This window comes from Lampetra fluviatilis, chromosome 1 (assembly GCF_964198595.1).
Source record: "Lampetra fluviatilis chromosome 1, kcLamFluv1.1, whole genome shotgun sequence".
NCBI classification, from domain to species: domain Eukaryota; kingdom Metazoa; phylum Chordata; class Hyperoartia; order Petromyzontiformes; family Petromyzontidae; genus Lampetra; species Lampetra fluviatilis.
The window spans coordinates 6,448,482-6,475,218 of NC_136275.1; the positions used below are offsets into that span (position 1 = coordinate 6,448,482).

The window sequence follows — 26,737 nt, forward strand, 5'->3', positions numbered from 1 at the left end:
TAACCCCCCCCATCACCCCCCCCCCCCCCCCCCGTTCCCCATCGCCGCGTCTTGCAGCCCCCTAATGGCTCTCATAATATCCGTCGTGTCATGCTGCTGCCAAGCGCAGCCGCCGTGCGCCTCCATTCATCGGTGGCCGGGCTGGCTCTCACAACTCAACCCCACTCACTCCGCGTTCCCGCGGCGGGTCCCGTGGCGAGATTGTTTTAAGGTGTCCGTCCTCTCTATCTCCTCTCTCTCTCTCTCTCGACCATCTCGGTCGCTCGCTCGCTCGCCAGCTCAGTCGCTCATCTCGTCACGGTCTCCTTCTCCCGCGTGCGACGTGGTGGAGTGGTTGTAGAGGCCCTGCGCGAGCAGCTGCAGCGCCAGTTCGTTGCGCACTCCGTTCGCCTTCTTGAGCTTGGCGCGCTTGTTCTGGAACCAGATCTTCACCTGCGCCTCGCTCAGCTGCAGGTCCCTCGCCAGCGCCTGGCGCCGCGCCTCGCTCAGGTAGCGCGATGCCTGGAATTCGGCCTTGAGGCGCGACAGCTGCTCCGGTGTGAAGGCGGTGCGCGGCCGCTTGGGCTCGCAGCCGCCACCCTCGGCCCGCTTCTTCGCCTTGCGGATCCGCGGGCCTGCGGGATGGGAACACAAAGGGGTGGTGAGTGGGTGGGGGGTGAGGAGGAGCCGGGTCACTTTCGCTGACACACACGCACGGTCTATTGTGTGTGTATATGTGTGTTGCACTTCTTCCGCACCGTACGTAGCCAATCGTGATGATCGAAGGTGCGGAATCCACGCGGCGAATTCACTGCTGGATGATAATGCTGCACCAGCCCACGGCATGTCGCTCTCACGGTGGGGATTTGTTTGGTTGTTATATTTCAAGCTCACGGGCCACAACTCCCGAAGCGCATTCGCACAAAGCGTGGCGGATGAAAATTTTAAACAACATCGCCAGTGCGCCACCGCCACTGTGGTCACTACCCAGACTAGAACCATAGAAAACACAGAAGGACTCAATGTCAGATTCACAAATACGAAGGAGGCAGAATAATCACAACAGCGATTGCATAGCTACGCTACTACTGACGCAATCATCTGGGCTCAACCACCTCGATGTAAAATTATAGCTGTTGCTCTTACATCAGCCATATGCAGAGGAAGCAGACGCCACCACGCTGTGTCAGTGCGGGGTTGGTGATGGCTAGGGGATGGGATGAAAGACCCAGGAGTAGTTCACATCTTCTACATCAACATCGGCTGGAACTGAACTCGGGTAGCCGAGTTCATAACCCAGTGCGCGCTAACCACCACTTGTCATAGATAGAGGGGAATACTAAACTCTCGCGGCTCAGAGACTGGAGAATCGCGGATGCGCTTTGTGTGCGCCCCGCGCTTTAAGGGGACGAATTGGAAGCCCCGCTGTTAAATGGGGGTTGAGGGGGGGGGATTAAAGTCACGCAGGAAAATATCGCTGCAGAATTCTCATTCACGGAAGTGGCCAAGTTTCGCAATTGCAGTGGCGTTTGTGTCAAAATAAAAGTCGTAACAATCGGTCAGATTATCATGGATAAGTAAAAAACATTGTTGTTATTAATTTTAATCACAGTATTGTAACCGTATTATTAGTTTTCATGTAAATATGATTATAATTCGCGATCTGGCTGGATTATGGGTGATACATAATAAAGACATACACATGGTAAATAATATAAAGAATAAACATGGGAGAAATAAACTACAACAATCTAAGTAACATTTTAGTCCATGGCTTTTAAATAGGCATGTCGGACCAATGTTCTCAAGCTGAACGTGTTTACTCGCTGAACGTTTTTGGATCGTGCCGTTTCCACTTTCAGAGGCTCAGCAGCAGCGCGTGGCCTGTTAAAAACTAAACTATTAACAATTTTTCTTTATTTCACCAGATAAGGCCCACTGAGCTACATAGCTCTTTTTCAGAAGCAACCTGGTCACAAATAATAGCTCAACGAAGTGAATTTTCATCATGTGGAAATTTATAGCAGCCAAATACTCTAAATGCGTGTTGATTTTAAATGAAGGGAAATAAACGAAAGACCCTGAGAAAAATCCGCGCGAGCACTGAGAGAGAGAGAACACGCAAACTCCAAATATACAGCAGGCGTCAGGGTCTGGATCGAAAACACGACCTCCTGCATACCAGGCGAGGTAGTTAATATCTCGCCACCGCGGCGAGATGTTAATTCTATTTATTCTGCTGAAAACCATTGCCCCAAAATGCCCATACAGAGGGGGAACAGGTCTGAACGTATATTGCGATTTGAGATCTGATAGTCAAAACAGACTCTTTCCTGTTCATCAATTATTCATAATCAGGGTCAGGTTCCCCCCCCCGTTATGACACTCGAGTAACGTGAGCTCTATACGTATTAATATAACGTCGGATCAGCGAGGTCGATGTTTTTCACAACTTTGGTGTGCAAACAATGAAGACAATTGCCGTTGTTTTAGGTGCTGCGCTTTCGTTTCATGGCACAGGCAGGACGAGCCAGAATGTTTCAGTTTTGCACATTCGTATTCTTGGGTCTTTCGGTAAAGTCGCGTAGATAGGTTCAAAGAAAATAACAAAAATAACCAAAAAGTACGACGTTTCGATCGCAACACAAGCGGTCGTTTTCAGGAAAAGGGGGGTTAGCTTCCAAGGCAAACTGTTTATAAGGGTTTGAAATGGGCGTAGCCCAAATGTCAGCAGCCAATGATAATGTAAGTGGTGGGCAGCCAACCCGACGGTGGTTGGTTTTCCACCAATCAAAGGGCTGCCAGGTGAAAATTAGCATGTTGAAGAGAAATTAGCAAGTTAATGTCAGAATGCGGTGCCGCAACCAAGGGGTCGGCGCGCGAAGTGACTGTGAAAGCGCAAGTTTGAAATGGGAGTAAAGCACAACTAACATCGGCAGGTAGGATGGGAACATCATAGCCAATTATTATTTCAACTGGTTGATATCGTCCTTCCAATGATTGCTCAGTTTGTACCCATCTTCTCGGTTGAAATTGTGTCCGTGTCTAAAAAATGGATGGCTTCATTAACTAATCTTTTTTGATAGCCAGTGGGCTTGCAAAGTACCTTTGTCTAAGATAAATCCATTTTGTGTGAACCCACCGCATTAAAACAATGATCAGCCACGGCCGAGGTATTGGTCCTACCGTGTTTCAGATCTGCCTTATGTTCACAAACACGGTCCGAGACATGTCTCTTAGTTTCCCCAATGTAACTACTGCCGCAGACACAGCTTAGTTCGTAGACGCCGGGGTATTGCATGTCAGGGATCACATCCTTCAGAGATGGGATCAGATCACGAATTTTATGTACTGTGTTAAATGGAACCTAGATCTTGTGTTTGGCCATGTTTTTGGAAATCTTTTTAGTGACCCCTGCTATGGATGGCAAGGTGATGGTTTTGAATGGGTCCTCAGATGGTTCTTTCCCAACGGTTGGGGTGATAGCTTTACGGATAGCGTAGTCTGAATATCCATTCATCTTGAGAGCTTGGTGTACGTGTTCCAGTTCACTGGTTTGGTGATGACGGTGATAAATACTTCGAGCTCTATGGTGTCGAGTTTTGATGAGGGAAAACCAGCCACCGTCGGGTTGGCTGTCCACAACTTACATTATTTTTTAGTTTTTCTTAGTTTTTGTTATTTGAACCTATCGATGTGACTTTAACGAAATCGAAATTTAACGAAAGACCCAAGAATATGAATTCCTGCAGTCACGAAAGCTTCAATTCAAGATTTTCACAGTCCGTTGTGCGGACAACCTCGGAGCCACAGTGGCACAGCACTGCGCAGCTACTTGGGGTGGCCCTGACGGTGCAACGCATTAACCGATACCCAATGTCCGCCTTCCTCCTCGAAGTAGAACCGGCGGCTGGTCCTCTCTATCCCGTGCCCCCCCCCCCACCCCGCAGTTGCACCGTCCTGCACACTCGAGAGCAACGCCACTTTCGTAAACCACGTCCTCGCTTCTTTCATCTCTGCGACGGAGTACGATGCTGCATAACAGGCCGCATTACCCGAAACGTCAGGCCACTCGCTTTGCACTGCTCTTCTATTTATGGCAGCGTTCGTTCACTGTACTAGAACACCGTGTTTTGTCATGTTGAGTGGGAGGTCAGGAAATACAGGAGCGTGTTCATATCGTAAACAAACGTCCGACATGGTAATTTATGTATACTGTACATACTTTACCTGTCCATGCCAAGTACACGTGTGCCTACGTGTGCATAGATAGAAGCACTACGATTTTAATATGTCAGTGAGTGTATGTATCCTCGTATCGACTTGGGTCGTGTTATATACCCCTGCGCATTAGAACCCTGATTGAGATAAGAGTGATTGATTTCAATCATACATACGCTTATAAATCGTGTTATTATTAATTGTATAATTGTCCGTTCAAGTTTGACAAAAGTTTGCAATTTATGAATGTAGTTGGAGATTGCACGTATAGCAAATACTACACATTATTATAACACACGTGTAGTTTACAGGCCTGTACCTATCCACTGCTGTATGCAGACCTCCCATGCCATAACGGCTATGGGGGGGAGGGGGGGGTGGGAAAGAGGTTGACAATATTTCACCACTCTGCTGGTTACGGCACGTTGATGAACGCGGAGTGGACCAGAACCCGGTTCAGATATCACTCGCCACTGATGCTAGCCGTGGCCAAGGGGCGGTGCGCCAACCACTACGCCACCACTCACTCTCTCATCGCTTCATACAGTGCGAGTGATGAAACAGGATTTTGTCAAATAAATCATCTTACCTCACAGTGTTACGTGCCAAGTGTCTCCCTGCTTCGAAAACAAAATTGTGGTGAAGCCTCCTTTCCGTTCAGGACTCTCAGCCATCGGTGGTAGAAATTCAACATTCCTGCGGTTGAGGCTAGCCTCTATATACGACGACTACGGTTGACCTCCTGCAACATGGAACTCGCTTATCAACCACGGACTAATTGATGGGCTGTGCTGGCCACCAAGCCAGAATTGAAGTCACAAACCTTCCGCGTGCGAGAGACTTCTGCAGCACCCAACCTGCCGTGGATTGCGACATCTGTGAAAAAGAGCTTCATAGCTCATCGGATTCCTCCTCCAGTCTAAATCAAGATGATGATTCTGAGTGGGAGATCGCTAGAGATAACCTGCAGGTAGCATTCGAGTGAGATGCACATGTCCTTCATTTCAAAATACACCTGGGAGATAAAGTGTGTTACAAAATACGGGAGGACATATACAAATTTGGAAATCAAAACAATTATTGTAACGCCAAAATAAAAAAAAGTACAAACTCATAACGCAAATAAACACGTACAGGCAAACGTTTTACAAAATGGTTGTCAATGAGACAATTAAATATAATTAATGCTACAATTACAGAACCAAACTTGATTTGAAGCTTTCGTGACTGCAGGAATTACTCCTTTGGTTCTTTCGGTAAAGTCACGTAGAAAGAAAAGAAAAGAAATAATAGAATACGACGTTTCGATTGCAACACAAGCAACCGTCATCAAGTAGAAGTACATTTGAAAGAGAGACAACACAGACACCCAGAGGCACACAACATAGACACACTCTGTTTACAAAACCAGTTATACGTCAATTGCCGTACGTGTATGCATGTATACACGTGTATGTCTAAATGTGGAGGGCGGCCGTGTAGTGGTTAGCACACTACGCTACAAACTTAGAAAGTCGAGTTCGCTTCCCGCTCCTGTTCAACATCGGTATCGAATGTCTGAACCGGTCCTGGGCATCCCCTAGGTTCCCTCAGCCTTAAATGAGTAACTGGTGTGAATGTGTAAACATCGCCGCTAGGGAGACAAAGGCGTTCGGACATGGTGCTGGCCACCCACCCCTTCGTGTGCCGTACCAGCCTTCATTAGGTGCTCGCTAACAAACACTTGCCCCAACAGTATTTCAATGCTATGCGGGGGAGCGTTGTTTTTTTATGTATGTGTGTAGGCTACGAGTATTAGATGAGATCATTATGAATAAAGTCTCAATGGCACCACAATGACCGGCGGCAGGTTCCATGGCAATGCAGCTGGTTGGTTGAACTGACGAGACACGAGGGAAATACAACTGTCGAATTAAAATGCATGGCGTTATCCAACTTGGAAAGTCGAGAGATTACCATATATTCCTGTGACCATTGCTTCATATCCAAGGCGAAAGACTTTTTTTTTCCATCCTGGGACCGAATTCTGAGTGTATACACGTGCAAAATTGTGCTTTATCTGCACACTCAGTATTGGTGATGGAAATGCCAACATTTCTATGCCGGGGCGAGACGACCCAAGAGAAGACGACCACCATCGTTGGTCTTGCTCCACGCGCCTGCTGTGTTGTCCCCGTGATATCCCTCAGGTCTCTCTTGCTAAAGGAGACGTCGGTTTTGGAGGTAGGATAGGTGGTATAGCAAGCATCGCAATACACGAATGAGTGACAGCACGCGGCGAACTGCCCGCGTTCAATGCGCGCGCGCGCTCGCACATCGAACGCAGAAGTGACCCGCGCGTTCCCCGCGCTGCTCCAGCACAAGGCCGAGACCGACTCTCGCTATTGACATTGATCTTAGCGTGCGAAGTAAATAAATAATACTATCGACAATGATGCTTGTACTAAGGATACGTTTCGGACAACTGTCATTGCTCTGTGTGCACTGTTCTGATTAAGGACAATGTGCTCCATTTTTATTACGGAGGAGCGGTGGCGCAGTGGTTAGCGCACTTCGCTCCGAAGCTGGCGACCTAAGTTCGATTTCCTGGCCGAGGACGAATATCATCAGGGGGCGAGTGATGTCTGAACACGTCCTGCTATTCGCCCCATCTTCAGCCACCCTGCATTGACCAGCGTGGTGAAGTATAGTCACCCCCCCCCTCCCCCACATGACGACCGCCCGCACGGCACGTGGCGAAGGCAATTACGCCGCGGTGAAATGACAAAGCGCCGTGAATTATTAATTCGTTAATAACGACTGTGGAAGACCTACGTCTCGCTTTGCCTGTGGGCCTTTAACACACGGACACACGTCGATGTGCAAAGACCCCCCCCCCATAGTCTTTAAACAGACTGTTGGGGCAAGTGCCGTTTGTTATGGAGTAGCAACCCAATAAGGCCGGCACAGCACGCGAAGGGGGAGGGGGGGGCAGCGAGCACTAAGCGCGAGCCGCCTCCGTCTCCTCCAGCGGCGACGATTTACGCACCGCGCCAGGTGCTGGAGGCCGAGATGACCTCGGGGGAAGAAGCCCAGTGACCGGTTCAGATAACCCGGTCGCACTGCTGCTCGCCGTGAGTGGGGGATCGAACTCGGGTGGCTAACGGCAGCACTAAAATACGTCGATTGGTGCAAAGCAAAAGACAAAGCTCCCCCGGTATAGTATTTAACAGACTGTTGGGGCAAGTGCTGTTAGCGAGCACCTATGAAGGCCGGCACGGCACACGAGTGGGTGGGCCAGCACCACGCCTGAGCCGCTTTCGTCTCCCCAGTGACAATGGTTACACACCGCGCCAGGTACTGATTGAGGCCGAGTTGACCTAGGGGAGGCAAATAACCGGTTCAGATAACCGGTCACTGGTGTTGGCCGTGAGCGGGAATCGAACTCGGGTCGCCGGGTTCGTCGCGCAGCGCGCTAACCACTACACTACCGCTCCCCACGTGTGTATGTATGTCAACCGTAGAGACAATTGCAGTTAGCAAGCGCCTATTAAGGCCGACACGGCCCATGAGCGGGTGGTGATGTGACCTGCAACCACGCTCAGCCGCTTTTGGTGTCTTCTCCCAGTGGCCAGCGTGTCTTATTAATACGCGTTGTTTGGAAATAAATATTCTTAAGTGAACGCTCTTAACTGCTTACTTTGACCGGTCGTATGAAAAACCACGTGGGGTCAAATTCTCGCATGCATGTCAATGCATTCCCCACATCCCTTTCTACACAAGTAGCCATTGCCTGTGTAGCAAGCCTGTGCCTGCGCAAGTTGTGATGAAGATGAAACGGATCAGTGACATTTTTCGTAGAGTGGAGTGAAAATGATCGAAGTTTTGCCCTTCTTTCGTGTAGGCATCCCGATGAAATTATTTTCCATAAGTCACTGGACCACAAGGCAGCAGAGAGACGCCATTACACGTGTGTGTGTGTGAGCGAGCGCCGAAAGTGGAGTGGACGCTCGCCCAGAGCGGTTACAGCCGACGCTGCTCAGAGCACTCGAGCACGCAGTGCACATGGGGGGGTGGGGGGGGCGACGATCTTCTGGAACTGCTCGACGGTGGCATTTAGCCAACGGTGGAAATTCCACATTCTCGTGGTGGTGAGACGGGCGATCTCCGCACAGGACAGGTGGACGAACGCGGTGTTGACTTTCTACCAAAAGGTTGGTGGAGGTCCGCCTGTGTTATCGATCATGGGAGAGACGACAGGCCGAATTTACTTACACCCCCCCTCCCCTCCTTCCACGGCGACGTGACCGGGAGTTAAACTCGCAGGCTTTTTAGCGCGAGGCATGGGGCTGTAACGGCGGCGGCACCGGTGATCGAGCGTAATGAACGAATTCCATCTGCTCCAGAAGCAGCTGTAGCCCGCAAGCCCGTCTGCCCACCGCGCTTCGAACTGAGACTAATGACACCGCGACAGGGCGAAACGCCCCATCTCGCGATATTGACGTCAGCACTCCTCACTCACTCAGGGACCTATTTATTGGACACGCATGCACCACCATTGAGCGCGGTGGGACAATATGCGTATTGAGACCAAAATCAATTCAATGTGTATTTGTATGTATGTCGAAATTCTTTCGCACCGTACGTAGCCAACCGTGGTAAATCTGGAGGTGCCGGTGAAGGACGACGAGTTTTAGATGAAAATCTCCTTCAGCCAGTTACCCAGCTAGGTTTGCAAGGGAGACCCGTGGTGCATCAGCAACAGAATCAGAACAGCGACATCACTGCGATCCGTATGGAGGAAGAGGCAACATCGGAACTAAGATCGCGTCGGAGGACTCCAAGTTGAATTGTAATCGGCCACCTGCATTACCGAAGTTACGGTCTGTAGTTGATTAAACGACTGCTAATTGTGATCAGAGTAGTTCACCAATATTCGATCAAACTACTTTCTAATCCCGTTACCGTGTTGGTCATTCAAACCCCGAAATATCGATTCGCGTGGTGGGTCTTTAAAACAAAACAGCAGTGCGCCGTTTAAGAGTCGAGGTTTTACCTTTTTCCACGCAAAGAGAGAGGAGGCATCCTCACCGAGTCTCAAGATATATCCTGCAGGAGGGTCGTCTCGAGGTGTTTGGCAGGTTTCTATAACGGGTGGGTTGACGCGTGCGTGCGCGCGCGGTATGAAGCCAGAGAACCCCCCCCCCCTGCGTCGTCGTCTCTGCACCACCGGTCGCGTATCCGAAATAAAAAAATAAAAATCACACGAGCAGAGAGGATTTGCAGCGAATTCGCGCGGGCACCGAGTTTCACGCGATTTCTTATACCAACAGACTGTTTCTGGGGCTATCTATGATGCAATGGGTTTATATATATAATGAACATATATGCCATAGGTATATATATATATGTCACTCCTTCACCGTGTGCGACTGTATGGCAACCGATTACAATGCATATTAGAAATATAACATCACCAACTTTGCGTTCATGTTCATGTCAATAAAATACATGTTTCCATGTTTACAGAGTTTACATTTAGACGGGTGCATTAACACGGCTAAAGTTTACCACATTATCGAGCAGTTCATCTATGGAACTATTTTTTTACTATTTGTTTTATTGTACCAGATGAAGGCCACTGAACTATGTAGCTCTTTTTCAGAAGTTACAGCTCAACGAAGTGGCTTTATCGCATGGGCATTTATAGCAGCCAAATGCGCTAAACGCATATTTCTAAATGGAGGGAAACCCCGTATGACCCGAGGAAAAATCCACGCGACCACGTGGAGAGAAATACGCAAACTCCAAATAAACAGGCGTCAAGGTCGAAGTTCGAACCCACGAGCTCCTGCATACCAGGCGAGATAGTTAACATTGCACCACCCCAGCACCCCTCGAGTTACTTTTCCACCGCGCCTCCTGCCCGTGGCCTATGTTCCGCCAGTCCGCATTAGCACAACGGACAGTCACTTGTCGATCCACTGCTGGATGAATGCGTCAACCCCCTACGAAGTGTCCATCGGTCGTGGTGATTTTTTCCCTCCACTATGCTCCGCCACGCTCTTCTAAGGTCGGGTTGGTGAGAAAGGATAGATGCCCAAGCAATACCGGTTTGGATGTCACTCGCCGCTGATGCGAGCCGTCAAATGCAGGAATCGACTTCATTATAGTAGCCCGGTTGAGTGCTAACCACTGCGCCACCGCTCCAATCTCTCCCCCTAACTCGCCCCTCCCTCCCCCCATCCCAATGCCACGAACCAGTCTCCGAATGAAATGAGTGGTGGCTTTCATAAATGCAAATTGTATGATTTGCAATTTCCCACTATTTATAAATGTAACCGAATTTCACATGAATTGCCAATGATAATCTAAGTAAAACTCTAAATGCATTTTCTATTTCGGGAATAGTAACTGGATGCAATACAGCACAAGTTCGGTCATTACCACGCGTGTTTTTTTGTGTTTAATGAGTTAATGTGTGTGCGTGTGTTTGTGTGTGCGTTTACTCTTGCGGGGAGTGGTGGGGCGGTGGTTAGCGCTGCGCTACAAACCCGGCGAACTGAGTGGTAATGGCCACCCACCTCCACGTGTGCCGTGCCGGCCTTCATTTAGGTGCTCGCCAACAGCACTTGAACCAACAGTTTGGTAAGTCTATACGGGGGATCTTTGTATGTCTTACTCTCAGCTAGCGCCGTGAGTGGTGATCACGACCTCATGGCGTGGGCCCCGCGTGTTCACCAGAAGCGACGATGGTCGCGACCTCTTCACAACAAACACCATTGTCACGTCACAACGGCGTGTGCTGTTGTTTGTGCGCATCTCAGGACGAACGCCGATAGACCAATTAGAAAAAATAACCCATAAGTATCATAACAATATTAATAACTATATTATTAAAGCATAGAAACCAGTGTTTTTGAAATATATTTGGTTTTTTTCCGTTTTTTTCCGTTGACCCCAATAATTATGTAGACTATGTCAATCAGTCTTTCCCCCCATTCTAAGATCGATTGTGCTCCTCTGCCGCCACCGTAATCAGCAGCTCGAGTCCGTTGACTCCCTGCCACTTACTCTTCAAGTCCAGGTTCAAGACCTCCCTACCCTCTGCTCCTCTGCCTAAGACCGACCGCCGCTGTTTCTCTACAAAACCACACGTGTCATCCACTCTCCCTTTTAACAGCGTCTAGGAGGTGCAACGCACGAGGCCTGCAATTCTGTACGTTACACTGTCACGTTAGAGAGACCCCCTTACTTTTACCACTAGCCTCTCCAATATTTTAACAACCCTGGGTCTTCCTTGGCGCTCTGCAAGCCGGGCATGGCTCGCTGAGTCAGCCTTATTATGGAGAGGCAATGTGCGTTCGTTGTTTTTAGGCTTGTCGACTGAAAAATACATGTATGGATCTGAAATTGTTAACTTGTGGGCCTGAACGTAAGACATTTCAAAACGGGACCCTTTGTTATTTAAGAGGTTGCCGAGCACAGGGCCCGACAGGTTTAACAAACAAAAAAAAACTCAAAGGCCACCAACGAATAGGACTCTGAAAATTGTAAGAGACGAAAGATTATAGCGCGTTTTGTTTAATTGAAAAAGATAAATATCGAAACGAAGTCATGGTGAGTTCCTGCGGCCCTCAGTCAGTGGTTGAATAATCGACATCCCCACAAAGTAGTTGCACTGCTCACTGCGTCAGCTCCAAATGTATTTCAATGAATTAGGAGGCACAGCCAGAGGGTATCAATCATCTGATCACTATTGGACTCACCACAAAATAGTGCTGCTTACTTTATCGACCGCGGAGGGATGATATAGTGAACAGCCCCCCCCGACCCACCGTAATTTGAGCTCGCGAATTTCCGGGAGCGAGTCCAGCGCTCCGGGCACGACGTTCCGCGACTGGGAAAGCCAAAATTAGGGTTCACCAATCATCGGGCGCGTGCGGCGTGGAACGAGTTAATTTCTATGTGGGAGACGTCACGTGTGGTGGGGAGACGCGTGGACTCGAGTTCGGGAAACCAGTTTTCTACAAACACACACACACCCCTACGCACCCCCACTCACGCCCCACACACACACACACCATACTCACTTCACACACATACACCCCTACGCACCCCCACTCACGCCCCACACACACACCATACTCACTTCACACACACACCCCTACGCACCCCCACTCACGCCCCACACACACACATCCTACTCACGTCACACACACACACACTCCTACGCACCCCCACTCACGCCCCCCACACACACACCATACTCACTTCACACACACACACCCCTACGCACCCCCACTCACGCCCCACACACACACACCCCCACTCACGCCCCCACACACACACCCTACTCACGTCACACACACACCCCCCTACGCACCCCTACTCACGCCCCACACACACACACACCATACTCACTTCACACACACACACACCCCTACTCACGCCCCCCACACACACACACCATACTCACTTCACACACACACCCATACGCACCCACACTCACGCCCCACACACACACACCCTACTCACTTCACACACACACACACACACCCTATATACACCCCACTCACCTCACACCCACACACGCTAAGAGTTACACACCCCACAACATCCCACACCCTAAACACACCCAACACACACCCCTACGCACCCCCCCATCTCCTCACCCCACTCACACACACCCTACTCACTTCACACACACACGCACACGCGTGAGTACACGCACACACCATAGACACAGACGCAAGTACACAGATACCCGACACAAACAGCGTACACGCCTATGACCCTGCACGCATCGTACAAAAATACAGACATCAGGACACATACCGGACCTCAGACGTGGGTACATATACCGTGTACACACAGTGGGTGAGGGTCCGTACAGCGCGGGACATCAGAACGTGGTGAACACACATACGGGACCACTTACAGGAGATCCGAGCACACACGTTGTACACAAGGAGTCGCGTCCACAAAATATCGTTCAGTTTTCAACATGAAACGTGACCACGCCGAGCTTGTATCGTCGTGTTGCATTAAGGGCCCTATCGATGGGCTAATGTTGAAGAGGAGGATACGGCGATAATTGACAATATCGCCACTGATGCCTCAAACAATGATCGGCAATTGTACACGAGGCACTGCGTATATACACACACACGCATATACCGAAACGCTTGGCAATCCACGCACACATTAGACATGTACAATGCACATGCACGAGTAAATTAATACACATACGCAGATGTTAAACGTACACACAATGACGCACGTGTATATATATACACACATCTCACAAACATGTTCTCGACCTCTAGATATGCATAAGTATATATATATACACACGCACATGCTTGTAAGCGCGCACAGACAGTACGCATATCGGTATATATGTAATGCATACATCAACGCGCACATGCACATGGGACCGATATACTTAAGAACAGAAATACATAAAACAGTTACGTACATCCGTATCGTTGTAATGCAGCAATGCATACGCTCGACACACAGACAATTGTAATGTATACGTAAATTTATATACACCCGCATAGATCCCCCGTATATATATCCCTGAACACCGATTTGAAAAGGCAACTAAGGCCGACACGGCGATGCTGATGTTAACACACCGCACCAGAAACCCATTTTAGGCTGAGTCGATATAGGGGAGCGCCCAGAACCGGTTCGGATAATCGTCACCGATAGTTGGTCGATGAGTGGGAATCGAACTCGAAGTGGCCGGGTTCGTGCGCTAACCACTGCGCTACCACTGCCCACACAAAGCCACGCGCGCACAATGCGTGTCTAATTAAAACACATAAAATGCGTGAAACGGTCCGTTTGTTCGCACACCGGATCCATGCGTGTTGATGTGTTAACGCAACACGCATCTTGTGTAAGAGTACAGCAACCTCGACACACCGCATTGCCTCTGTTTACACACACACGCGTCATGTCTACGACCAGTGAGTGCATCCGCGGTTGGCGCACTGGGCTACAAAGCCGGCAACCTGAGTTCGACTCCACGCCACGGCTCATATTGGTGGCACGTGATACCAGATCCGACCCCGCCCTCCTTTCCCCCGTTCTTTATAAACTGCAGTGACCAGCGTGGTGAAGTATGTTTAAAAAAATCCCATAACTGACGTGACGGGGAAGAACCTTCATCCATTGGTGGATTGAGAATGGCTTCAAATATATATATATTTTTAAATGTTATATTCAAATAACGGTCCATACTGCGCACATATACACGCATTCAAGTCGCCATGGTGTAAAGATCGTACGCGCGTGACTTACACGCACTTTTTTTTTATATCGAGTGCAGCACTCAATAGCATCGCATTGAGTACGTCGGTGGCTGGGCCGTCACCACACCATCTACAGGACTCGCTGCACTCACGTAAACGCACAGGTCGCCCTTGCAAAAAGAAGCGACGTAGTTCCACACGTCTCAATAGGGGTTTACGTTGCTGCGCGCCCCTAAAGTTTAACTAACGGGAACTCTGATGTCGGACGGGACTTGGATCTCTTCTGCATCCCCAGAAGGAAGCTCAAGTCCATGGGCGATTCTCTGGGGCTTCGCTTCCGTGGCAGCACCCGGACTGTGGAACTCTCTGCCCAAGGCTGTCACGGAGTCCGGTTCAGTTGGATCTTTAAAGTTCATCTGCCTAAAAAAAATTACATTTCCCTTTCAGAATGCATTTTCTAATTTAACTCGGTGCAACTTCTCTCCCAACCTCACCCCCCCACCCCCCATAATCATGACGTGGAGCGCCTTGATAATTTATGAAAGACGCGATATATAAGCAATAAATTATCACGTCGTCTTCTGGTTAAATTAAACGATGATGCAGCAACAACAATTTGCAGGGTAAAGTGGGAAGTTGTTTCTATGAGACGAGCTGCTTCATGAGCGGACTGCGACTCGTCATCTCCAAAACCGGACAATAGATTCGTCCACGGGGCACATCGTGAAGTGCGTGGCGTGCCGATGGCCCGTTACGTCTCATTTGTTCACAGCCGTTACGGAAGAAAATATTCGGCTAAAACCACGCGCCCTTGAGAAGATGCTCAAGTGCTCGTGTCGGACGATCTCTGCTGGAGATAGCGATGGACGGTGCCGTGTATCCATACCGACCACGGATGCATGTACAGGAGATGAGTGCATTTCAAACGGAGTTCTACGGGATACACTATACAGCAGTGAATGCATGCAGACTATCGTGACCGATGCAAATTCTAAGGATGTTCTCGACAAGCTAGAAATATAGTCGAGTCTATGATTGCACCAATGCACAGCCAAAATCGAACTCCTTCGAATTTGGGTCCCCCCCCCCATCCCCAAAGCTCATCGTAGGGCAGTGTCAGCCTGCCGTGGAGTGTGACGCGAGAGGCCGTATAGAGCGTAAGGGCCTCGCTCGCGGTCGACACTCGTGCCGATGACGAGCATCGTCGTCGTCAGCCCGAGCGTTGCCGTGCTGAGAACATCTCGACTCAAAGGCCGCCAGTTCAAATCGCCATCGCGGCGGGGTCGACCCCCAGCCAATCATCAACACGGGGCCATTAAACACAAGTACCGCGTAATGGGAATCCAAGAGTGGTTACGTACTACGGATATAGGTCAATTCTGACCTCGCCATGGGAATGTGGAGTTGACGAGCGCTGTCCCAATTTCTTCGCGTGATTATATAGACTTCCTGACAACATTGAGAGGCCAGAAGGGAAACACGCGGAGTCGAGCACACACGCTGGTTAATAGCGGCGAATAAATGAATACAATTAAGTGTGGAGCTTCGGCGGGACGCGTCACTCGAAGGGATACGTGGCCGATGGTCAAGAATAGTGACAGAGTAACGACCAAGGGATGGAACGCATCCGAGAGAGAGAAACATCCACCGAGGAGATGGAGCGATCCACATCAGCTTGTGGTGTTCAGGCGCTCCGTGGAATGTTGCATCGTGGGATCGCGCGAGCTGACGACGGCTTGGGGAGAGGGGGAGGGCGGCATCTATCCAGAAGTGGATTGATCATGGCTGCTAATGATGACCTCGTGTGGGCAGGGAACCAGGAACCATTTAAAACAATGACGCGATGTATGAAAACAATAAAACTCGCATTCGTCAATAACACTGTTGCCTTCAAATAAACAAATCATAATCCCGGACGTTTTTGTAAATCTTCCTTCCTAAGAGCATAAGGTTCATTGCTAGAAACGTGGTCGATTATGTACATTTTTTTTTGTATTGAACAAAGTCAAAATAGTTCATCTGTGTATTGTTCAAACGACAAACTCACCATATCGCACGCAGACGAAATCAATCGCTGGTCCGACAAGCGAACTTTTGTTGTTATGTCCACGGACTTGCGCAAGAAGCGAAGTGAGCGTCGTGTGCACGTGACTCGCGAAAACAACTCCCGTGAGCCCCGCAATTCATGCGCGCGTAATTACGGGGCCGCGCAGCGGACAGAAAACGCCTCCACTGCCTTCCACATTATTCTTATTGCTGCCCCATAGAGCAGACACGTTCATTAGGGGCTAACGTTTCGAACAATGACCCCATTCCGGAAAAGATCAGATTAAAGAAACATTTCCGGCGTTGTGCACACACATACGTGTGTGTGCATGCATGCCCATAGCGAGCTCGGTATATTACGGCAGGATATGTATATACAAAAAGACAAAGATCCCCCGAATAGCCTAAAAAGACTGTTGGGGCAAGTGCTGTTAGCGAGCACCTATGAAGGGCAGAACGGCACACGAGGGGGTGGGTGGCCAGCACCACGCCCGGCCGCCTTTGTCTCCCCAGTGGCGATGTTTACACACCACACCAGGTACTCATTTAAGGCTGAGTCGACCTAGGGGAGGCCCAGGACCGGCTCAGACAATCGTCACTGATTTTGGTCGTGAGCGGGGATCGAAATCGGGTTCGTAGCGCAGCGCGCTGACCGCTACACACATAATGAAATAATAATACGTATGAACACATACATAGACACGTAGCGCCTACACACACGCATAAGACCATCTATAAAACTTGAAAACTAAGATCCCTTATACAGTATAGCTTTATCAGACCGTTGGAGCGAGTGCCGACACGGCACACGAGGGGGTCTCCAGGAACCACACCGGACCGCCCCCCGTGTCTCCCCAGTGCCGATGGTTTACACACCGCACGAGTTACTCATTTGAGGCCAAGTCGACCAAAGGGAAGAGCCCAAGGCCGGTTCAGATATTCGTCACCGATGTTGGCGGTGAGCTGCGAGCGAATTCGGGTCGCCGGGTTCGTAGCGCGATGCGCTCGCCACTGCACTACCGCCTCCGCCAGCCGCCCTCGGTGAAGTCTCTTGCTGCGCACGTGTTTGCAGTCGCTGTGTGAGTTCAGGTTGGACTTCGCAAATGTAACGCTGCCAACGCGGCTCATACGTTGAATTGGTGCGCCTATTAGGACTTTGTCTAACGCCCTGGGCAGTACTCATTTGATTTCTTGACAGCAAAATATATATCATTCCACTGCTGGATTTAATGCCTCCTTCTCTCGGGGGTCGTTGGGACCATATTTCACCACGCTGATCATTGTACGGCTCGGTGGAACGGGGTGGAATCCAGGACCAGTTCGGCTATCATTTTGCCACCGATGTTAGCTGTGGCCGGAAACGGAACTCGTGATAACGAGTCTGCAACGTAGTGTGCGGACCGCTGCGCCACCGCTCCACCAAGAGGCACTGAGTGACAGTACGACATTGCAGGACGTTATCGCGTGAGATAGTAACGGGCGAAAAATCGTAACGGGCAGTTGTTATCGAGAGTATCGTCGTAACTAGCGCGCATCTGATTAGAGTATCCACACGGACACAAACACATATCGGGCACGTGCACAGAGACAGTTGTGACTGGCTCGTGGACATTCATTCGAATAATGGTGTCGTGAAGGGTTAACGTCTTTACATTTGGACACAAATATAGTCACGTGTATCTGCTTGTGATTATAACATTCGACAAAAAAAGTTCAAATTCTGGCGCCCGTATAGGGGCAGGGTGAACCCAACGTTTTAAATTGTACCCAAGTAATGCGCCTTCCGTGGTCTCTATCAACGCAAATGTAACCGTGTTTTTTTACTTTATAAGAATGTATTGCGACTCAAAAGCCGATACCAAAAAAATACGGGCACGAGCTCGCTTTGAGTTTCTTCTACGTAATGACAAAACATTAAGAGAGCGTTTACGTGACCGCAAAACTCCAATCATTGCACCACGCAGAGGCACAAGAAGGCTTATAGAAGTGTGAACTCGAACGGAACGGACCCCATTAAGTCCTTAAAACCTCTCCGATGCTCCTACATACTTGGAAAACTGTCAACGAAGTGTTTTAACACGTATGATTGTTGTCAAATTATTTCAGCTGCTAGCGCGGTTATCCCAGCCAACGGCGATGTTGCCATGATTATTATTATTAGTATTTACGGCAAGTTTATTGCGATTGCTTGGACCTAACCCCCAGCGAAAGATGTTACGCGGCTCTGAGCGCCGCGAGTGTTATTGTGCGGTCCCCCACAGGACGTCTTTGTCGTGAACGCGACGCCACGAGATGCGCGAATATACGCCGGGCAACTTTGCACAACGCGCGCAAACCGATTTCACTACGACAGCAGGCAATCACTGAAGCTTCCCTTCCCATCGGGCCTCGTGCACACCTCACGCCAGTACGACGACAGAGACGTGACATGTACTGTGTGTGTGTGTGATTGTTGAAAGGTGGGGAGCGGTGGTGTAGCGGTTAGCGCTACGTTGCGCTATGAACCCGGCGACCCGGGTTCCATTACCGCTCACGGCCAACACCGGTGACGATTATTTGAACCGGTCCTGGGCCTCCCCTAGGTCGACTCAGCCTCAAATGAGTACCTGGTGCTGTGTGTAAACATCGCTACTGGGGAGACAAAGGCGGTCGGGCGTGGTGCTAGCCACCCGCCTGCTATATATTTGGAGTTTGCGGTCTCTCTCTCTCTTCGTGGTCGCGTGGATTTTTTCCCCGGGACCTCTGGTGTTTCCCTCCACATTTAGAATCAACATGCTTTCAATTTCCACAAGATAAGCCACTTTTGTTGAGCTATCATTTGTGACAAGGTTGCTTCTTAAAAAGCTATATAGCTTAGTGTGCCTTATCTGGTAAAAAAAAGTGGGTACTTAAGAGTTAAGAGTTGAATGTTGCAGTGAAAAACGCGAAGCTATACGGGCCATGTTCTGCGCAACAGACAAAATTGTCAACGCTCATGAGTGAATTCAGGTTGTTCAATCGTCGAGGTGTGTTCTCGAGAAAAATAAACTCTATACCCTTCGATATATAATTTGTTTCAATTAAAAACGATGCTCAAATCGTGTTCGTGGTTTTAGCCACGTCCTGTCATAATTAAATTGACGTTGTGTTGTGGCAACAAGCTTGGATAGGTTTCGATAAAAATCGCGGTGTGTTCGACCGTCATTAAATGTTCATTAAGAATTATCATCATGATCGGTTCTCCTCAAGTCGCAAGGCTATCATTCAGCAGTGGGTTGATACTTTGGCTGTCAATTAATTGGATTGTTTTCTCCGGCTAAAATATGACTAAAGCAGATGAGCCAAGTTGTAGTCATTGTTTACGTGATCCGATCATATATATATATGTTATAATTGTATAAATAATTCGTTAAATATATTTTTGGTTTATGGAAAGTGTTATTTGACCATTTAAAGGATTATATATATATATGTAAATAATCGGAAATGTATTATTACTAAAATATGGCATAGTATGTGCAATGAGATAATTGGCGAACCTAATTACTAGGTCTTGCGATTCGTGCACAAATCGACGCTATATATAAACAATATTAGTATACACATTGCAAGCTGAGGATTAACTGCGGAGAGAGAGAGTCATCGATAAGATATTTTACACAGCTACGTGTGCTTGCACCTATATACGATATTACGTATACGTAGCAACATATGCGTCTATTTCGCCACATTTATATAATGCGTGCAGTGTAACTATATATGCCCATCTTCTTGGTTCTTTCGGTAAAGTCACGTAGTAGGGAAATAATAAATAATAAAAATAAAACATAATAAAATACAATTCTCACGACGTTTCGGCCACAACGCAAGCAGCCGTCCTCAGGTGAAGAACAGGGCTGTCGGAAAGACAGCGTCTGAATGAAGCTTGGTGGTGTTCATTCAGACGCTGTCTTTCCGACAGCTCTGTTCTTCACCTGAGGACGGCTGCTTGCGTTGTGGCCGAAACGTCGTGACAATTTTATTTTATTGTTTTATTTCTATTATTTTATTATTTCCCTTCTACGTGACTTTACCGAAAGAACCAAGAAGATGAATCCCTGCAGTCACGAAAGCTTTAAATATACATGCCCACTTAGGCGTATGGAATTACGCGTGCATGTAGCGTGCACATACGTTCAAGAATGGCATGTATATATATGAAAGTCTATAAAACCATATCCACTTACGCCTTTGTAGTACGACATATACGAGGCTGAATATACATGCACACATGGGCTTGGCGAGGCCTTCATCCAGCAGTGGATTGACCGTGGCTGCTGCTGCTGCTGGTGATAGGCATAGCCACACGCGTGTGTATACAAAGACAAAGATCGGCCCTATAACCTTAATAGACTATTGGGGCAAGTGCTGTTAGTGAGCGCCTTTGATGGTCGGCACGGCGTACATCACGCCCGGCCACCTTTGTCTCCCCAGTGGCGATGTTTACAGATCGCACCAGGTACTCATTTGAGACCGAGTCTACCTAGGGGACGCTCGGTACCGGTTCAAATAATCGGCACAGACGTTGGCCTCAAGTCGGAATTGAACTCTGGTCGCCGGGTTTCGTAATGTAACGCGCTAACCGCTGCGCATAGCGGCAGTGTTGTATCTCCAGCCGCGCACGTGCACACGCGTTCGCATGCACAGGCACGCGCGTGTGTGCACAGGCACACGGGGCTGCCGATGCAAAGCGGCACGAAACCGATCACGCGATCTCATGCACGCAGCCCCAACTGCAGAAACTCCACTCGCTGCAGCAAGGCGTGGGAGCTCTTCTTACGCGCGTGCGTGCGTGGGTGCGCGTCGGAGTGTACGTGTGCGTGTGTGTGCACGTGTATGGGGAGCGGTAGTGCAGTGGTTAGCGCTACGCTGCCGCTAGGAACCCGGCGACCCGAGTTAGATTCCCACTCACAGCCAACACCGGTGGCGATTATCTGAACTGGTCCCGGGCCTCCCCTAGGTCGACTGAGTCTCAAATGAGTACCAGGTGCAGTGTGTAAACATCGCCCAGTGGTGAGACAAAGGCGGCTGGGCGCGGTGCTGACCACTCACCGTGCCAGCCCTCATGAGGTGCTCGCTAACAGCACTTGCTTCGACAGTCTGTTAAGGCTATACGGGTGAGCTTTGTTGCGCGTGTGCGCGCGCGTGCGTGCGTGTGCGTGCGTGCGTTTGCATGGTTGGAATACGCACACTTACCGGACGAAGGCCTGTCAGAATACCGCGTGCAGTACACCCAAGCCGGCCACATGAGCGGTTTGACCCCGCTCGGAGGCTGCCCGTCCGCGCCCGCAGCGGCCCCGGCGCCCACTCCACAGGCCCCGGCCGGAGAGCCCACGGGCGGCGCGCCTCCGTCTCTCTCGCCGAGCCCCACGGACGGAACTCGACCCTCCGCGCCCACGGCTTCCAGCGAGCCGGCTGCCAAGACCCCCCGCAAGGCATCGCGCTGACCGGCAAATGTACCACCACTGCTACCGCTACCACCACCACCACCGCCGCCGCTGCCAGCATCAGCACCAGGAGCGCTGGCGGCATCGGCGCTCCGCCGTCGCCCGAACTCGGGGCTGAGGATGGTCTCGATGAAGAAGTCTGTGGGCCTGTGCGGCGCTGGCGGCGGCGGTTGCTGCTGTGGATCGCGGGGGGTGATTCCGTCCCCGCACGATGATCCATTGGCTTCTCCACCGTCTCCCGGCGCCGCTGGCGACTCGGCCATGGCTCGCGGAGATCGTCGCGGCCGGCGCGGTGAAACTTCAGCGGTTTTGCCAACTTTCGCCCAGCCTCGGGGGTCAACGCTCCACAGTTCACGACTCGCCGCTGGCGGTCACCGTAAAAGCGATCTGCGTGTCGCCTAAGGTGTCGATCGCTTTCTCTCGCTCTCCCTCCGTGTCTCTCGACCGCGCGCGTGTGACGGATGGCTCTGTCAATTCATCCAATTCGCATGCGTCTGTCGTCCCTTACCTAAACCGCACGCACGATAGCCTGCACTCGAGGCGTGTGTGCGTGCGTGAATGACGCGTAATGTTATCCCTCCACAGCCCCCGTCTGACCGTCCGATTGTATTTCTCGCCGTTTGCCATGCGAGGAGGTCGCTGTGAAATTGGCTCGCAACGCCGCGCGCAAAAAAACTTACACGGAGGCCAATGCGCGCGCGTGCACGCGGCCACCGGCACCCCAGCCCCGGCTATTCGTGGCTACAGCAGCCAGCGCGTGCTGTGCCCGTGTGCAGCCCGCGGAAGCAGAGCGCAGACACCCGCCACCCTACGACTACCCGCGCTCCCTACGACTACCCGCACGCGGTGCGTCCACGCTCCTCCTGTGGCACCCCCCCGGCTCCGTGCCTGGGTGAAATAAGGCCCCACCTCTCGCGCCCTCCATTTTTTTTCTTCTTCTTCTGGGCAGGTTGGACGTCAATCTTCTCATTCGATGAGCGTGTTCGGGGTAGGGTGATGATGGAGGTAGGTGGCTGTGGGGGGGACGGGGGAGGGGAGGTGTGATGCTAAGGTTGAGAGCTATTGGCTAAGACGCCGACAAAACGCGTCCCTGCCCAGGCACCCGCTCCTTCCCCCCCCCGTGGCACCGCCACCTTCTCATAATCGTCATCACCATCGCCACTCCCCGCGTCGTGCTTGGAGGAGCTACCATCCACTGTTCTCCCACCACAAAACCCACACGACTGCGCCTACGACTTAAACGAGTATCAATATCGCGAGTACTGCAAATGTAGATCAGACTCACGCTTACTACAAAGCTCACACACGTATAGGCAGCTACATGCAAAAGACGAATATCCTCTATAAGGCCGGCACACGAGGCGGTGGGTGCCCAATACCACGCCTTTGTCTCCCCAGTGCTGTTGTTTACACACCGCACCATGTCTTAGTTAACTCTGAGTCGACCTAGGGGAGACCCAGGACAGGTTTTGGATAATCGTCAAATGGTGTTGGCCGTAAACGAGCATTGCACTCGTGTCCCTGTGTTCGTAGCGCAGTGCGCTAACCACTGATCCACAGCTCCCCATATGCACACACCGATTATTCACATGTAGAACCGCTTTCGGCACCGTACGTAGCGAACAGTGCGAATCGGAAACTAAAATACACAAAGGCGCGTGCACACATGTACATAAACAAACACACGTGTGCGCATGCAGAATAAGCGCGCAAAAGCTCACACACGTGTGTGACATGTATCACATGTTACACGCGTCCCCCTGTACCAACCCGCACGCGAACATATATAAACACACACACACCAACACCACGTATAAACCCAGACCACACACACACACATCCAAACCCGCAGAAACACACAAAGACGAAGGTCCACCCTATTGCTTTTAACAGACTATTGGGGCAAGTGCTGTAAGCGAACACCTAAAGGCCGGCAACGCACACGCAGTGGTGGGAGAACACCAAGACCGTAATTATAATATATATTGGGGGGGGGGGACATCCCCGTAGCCCTTCACAATATATTGCTATAAAATAGATTTCTGTTTATATGATTGTGGTTATGGTTGTACTTGATTAATCCCTAATCTCTGCCATTACATACAATGCAACAAGAAAAGATAAAAAAGAAAAAACAGAGCAATGTAATACAATACACTATTAGACATTATTGTAAAAAAAAGTCCATCCTATGTGTTAGTGAATTATTTTTATATTTATATTTTAGGCAGGAAATGGCAGGAAATTCGTTTTCAAATTTAGATTTTTATTTCTGGGGGGGGGGGGGACCCCAGACCCTCTGGAAGATTTGGTCCCCCCCAATGTTGACTCCATGGCTACGTCCTTGGAGGATACCAACACGCCCAGCCGCCTTCGTCTCCCCAGTGGTGACGTTTACACACACACACACCCAATCGCCTATTCAATATAGATGCGCACACATGCATGCTTTCTACGATATAAAAACACACACAGGAAGCACAGTTACATAAGCACTTCGTATTACATGTTTACGTCAACGTCCGGTCACGACTAACATTGTTGGCGAGTGACATTTGAACGGGTGACTACATGGGCTCCGCGACTTCACCGAACCGCATTGATCGACGCGGTTCGGCATGGTCAACAACCAACCCACGTGACCAAGAAGCCCAGATATAGGCTTTCATCCAGCGGTGGATTGAGAAAGGACTCATTTTTTTATCATGCATTCTCGTACTGTAGAAGTGAACACGAGTTCGGCGAATGTAGGGCAAGCCAATCATATAGCGGATTACATTGCTCGAGCGCGCTGTGCCACTGCGTTGCATTCGTGCAGCGTCGCCTCGCCGTGCTGCATTAGGACCGTGGAACGTCCACAGGCCAGGGATGATGGCTGAAACTAACGTTTCAGACAATCGTCATGTCTGTCCGTCATACGGGTTGCTTGACCACACTTCACACTGAGCAGTGCTTCTTGTTGTTGAAGACAGGCGGAGCCCATGGACCTGTTTCAGATTGAACTCGCTCACTGCTGCTGTTAGCCGTGGTGTGGACTCTAAACAAAAACAAAGAGCACCCCCCCCACACCACCACACCCTCCGTTTCGACTTTAACAGACTGCCCGGGGCAAGTGATGTTAGTGAGCGCCGATGAAGGGCTCTGTACACGCACAGCCACACAAAACCCTCTGGAAAATAACCTCCTCCTGGACTCAAACCTTGCATTTTGGTGGTGGTGCTCACGTCCATTTGGCGGTAGCCAAGCCACTGATAAATATTCCACATCGCTACTTGTCCCTACGACAGCGATGGCCTTTTGGGTTACGTTGATCTCGAGTTCGATTCCCGGTTATGTCTATCATCAGCAGCGAGTGATGTCTGAACCCGCCTAATAGGGAAATGCGCACAACCTTAAGAAAGATTCGCACGCGCAACTCACGTTCTTACCGAGGACTGAAGGCGACCGAGACTCGCATGAAGACGAGCACGTTCAGGACGATCGCTCCACGTCTCTGCCTGCGCTCCCTCGCTTTCGCATTTGCAGCCATCTACCTCGAATGTCGAGCGTACAGTTGTATTTATTCAATATGGCTCTACAATTAAAATAGACCTCCGTGTGGAGCTGTGAAGCAGTGGCTTCCGGTCCTGTGATATTGAGCCGGCTACTTTAAGTTCGATTCTCGCCTGGGAGCTGCTCTGCATGCAGCAAACCGCACTGACCAGCGCAGCGAGTGAATGCGTGGTCAAGCAACTGCCATGAGGTCTGCAGCCAGCAGTGCCGTGGCACAGGGACGCTGGTTAATACCCTGAGTATCATATATACTAACGTGCTTTGTTTACCTTTCCTAAAGTTTGCAATCCTATCGTGTTTTTTTTGCACTGGCCATTTACACAAATGTACAGTATTTCACAGAGGTCCGTCTGGAGCGCGTCCCATCTACACAACAAGGAGGGACCCTCAGTTTAAATCACGCAAATGAAGATGCTACGATCTGCTACAGACACGCAGTGTATTATGCACACATACGTACGTGTAGATACATGCAGATACGGACGCATCCACACGTGCCCGTGTGTGTATCTGCGTCCATGAGCCTGTACGTGTGTGTGTCCGCACACGGGTGAGTTTCCGTACGTGAATGTGAAGGTGTATGTATGAATGTGAATGTGGGGAGCGGTAGTGTAGCGCATTTCGCGACGAACCTGGCGACGATTATCCAAACCGGTCCTGGGCCTCTCCTGGGTCGACTCAGCCTCAAATGAGTACCTGGTGCAGCGTGTAAACATCGCTACTAGGGAAACAAAGGCGGTCGGGCGTGGTGCTGGCCACCCACCCTCTCGTGTGCCACCGTGCCGGCCTTCATTTGCTCCGTAACAGCACTTGCCCCAACAGTCTGTTAAGACTGTACGGGGGATCTTTGTATGTGTTTGTTTACATGCATATCTGAACTCGGCCGTAGTTCATAGATATTTCATTCATACGGTTACGTGTGAAACGTGTATATACGAGACTGCCGGTGTGAATGTGCGTTTCGCGGATGCATGTGTTTATAGATTAACCGGTCATCGCTTTCAGAACCCATTATCGGTTACAAACTCATAAAACCGATAATTATATAATCGAATCCATTGGAAATGTTCGTATGAACCAAGGCACCCAATCGATTGGCACGTGCGAACGTTCAACCCGCACGGCGCGCTCAGTCACCGCAATTTACGTTCTCAAACAGGGTTGGCCAACGAAAATAAACAAGGTGAGACATTTTTTGGAATTCGATTAAAAAAAACTCAATATTTCAAG

The 26,737-nt window shown here is 50.0% G+C and overlaps 1 protein-coding gene across 1 annotated transcript; it reads right to left on the minus strand.

Annotated features, from left to right (window-relative positions):
- Window positions 1-279: 279 nt before the first annotated feature.
- Window positions 280-22,218, minus strand: EN2 (engrailed homeobox 2). The gene is made up of 2 exons (XM_078857960.1): window positions 21,699-22,218; window positions 280-614 (listed from the first exon to the last, which is right to left on the minus strand). The coding sequence occupies exons 1-2, from the start codon at window positions 22,216-22,218 to the stop codon at window positions 280-282; spliced, it is 855 nt and encodes a 284-aa protein (XP_078714086.1).
- Window positions 22,219-26,737: the final 4,519 nt, after the last annotated feature.

Excerpts from the sequence above, each read along its gene's own strand:
- EN2 (XM_078857960.1), bottom strand. The coding sequence starts at position 22,218 with ATGGCCGAGTCGCCAGCGGCGCCGGGAGACGGTGGAGAAGCCAATGGA. Across the intron at positions 615-21,698 it reads CAGGCCTTCGTCCGGTAAGT|GCCCGCGGATCCGCAAGGCG; the intron begins GTGCGTATTCCA and ends CCCATCCCGCAG.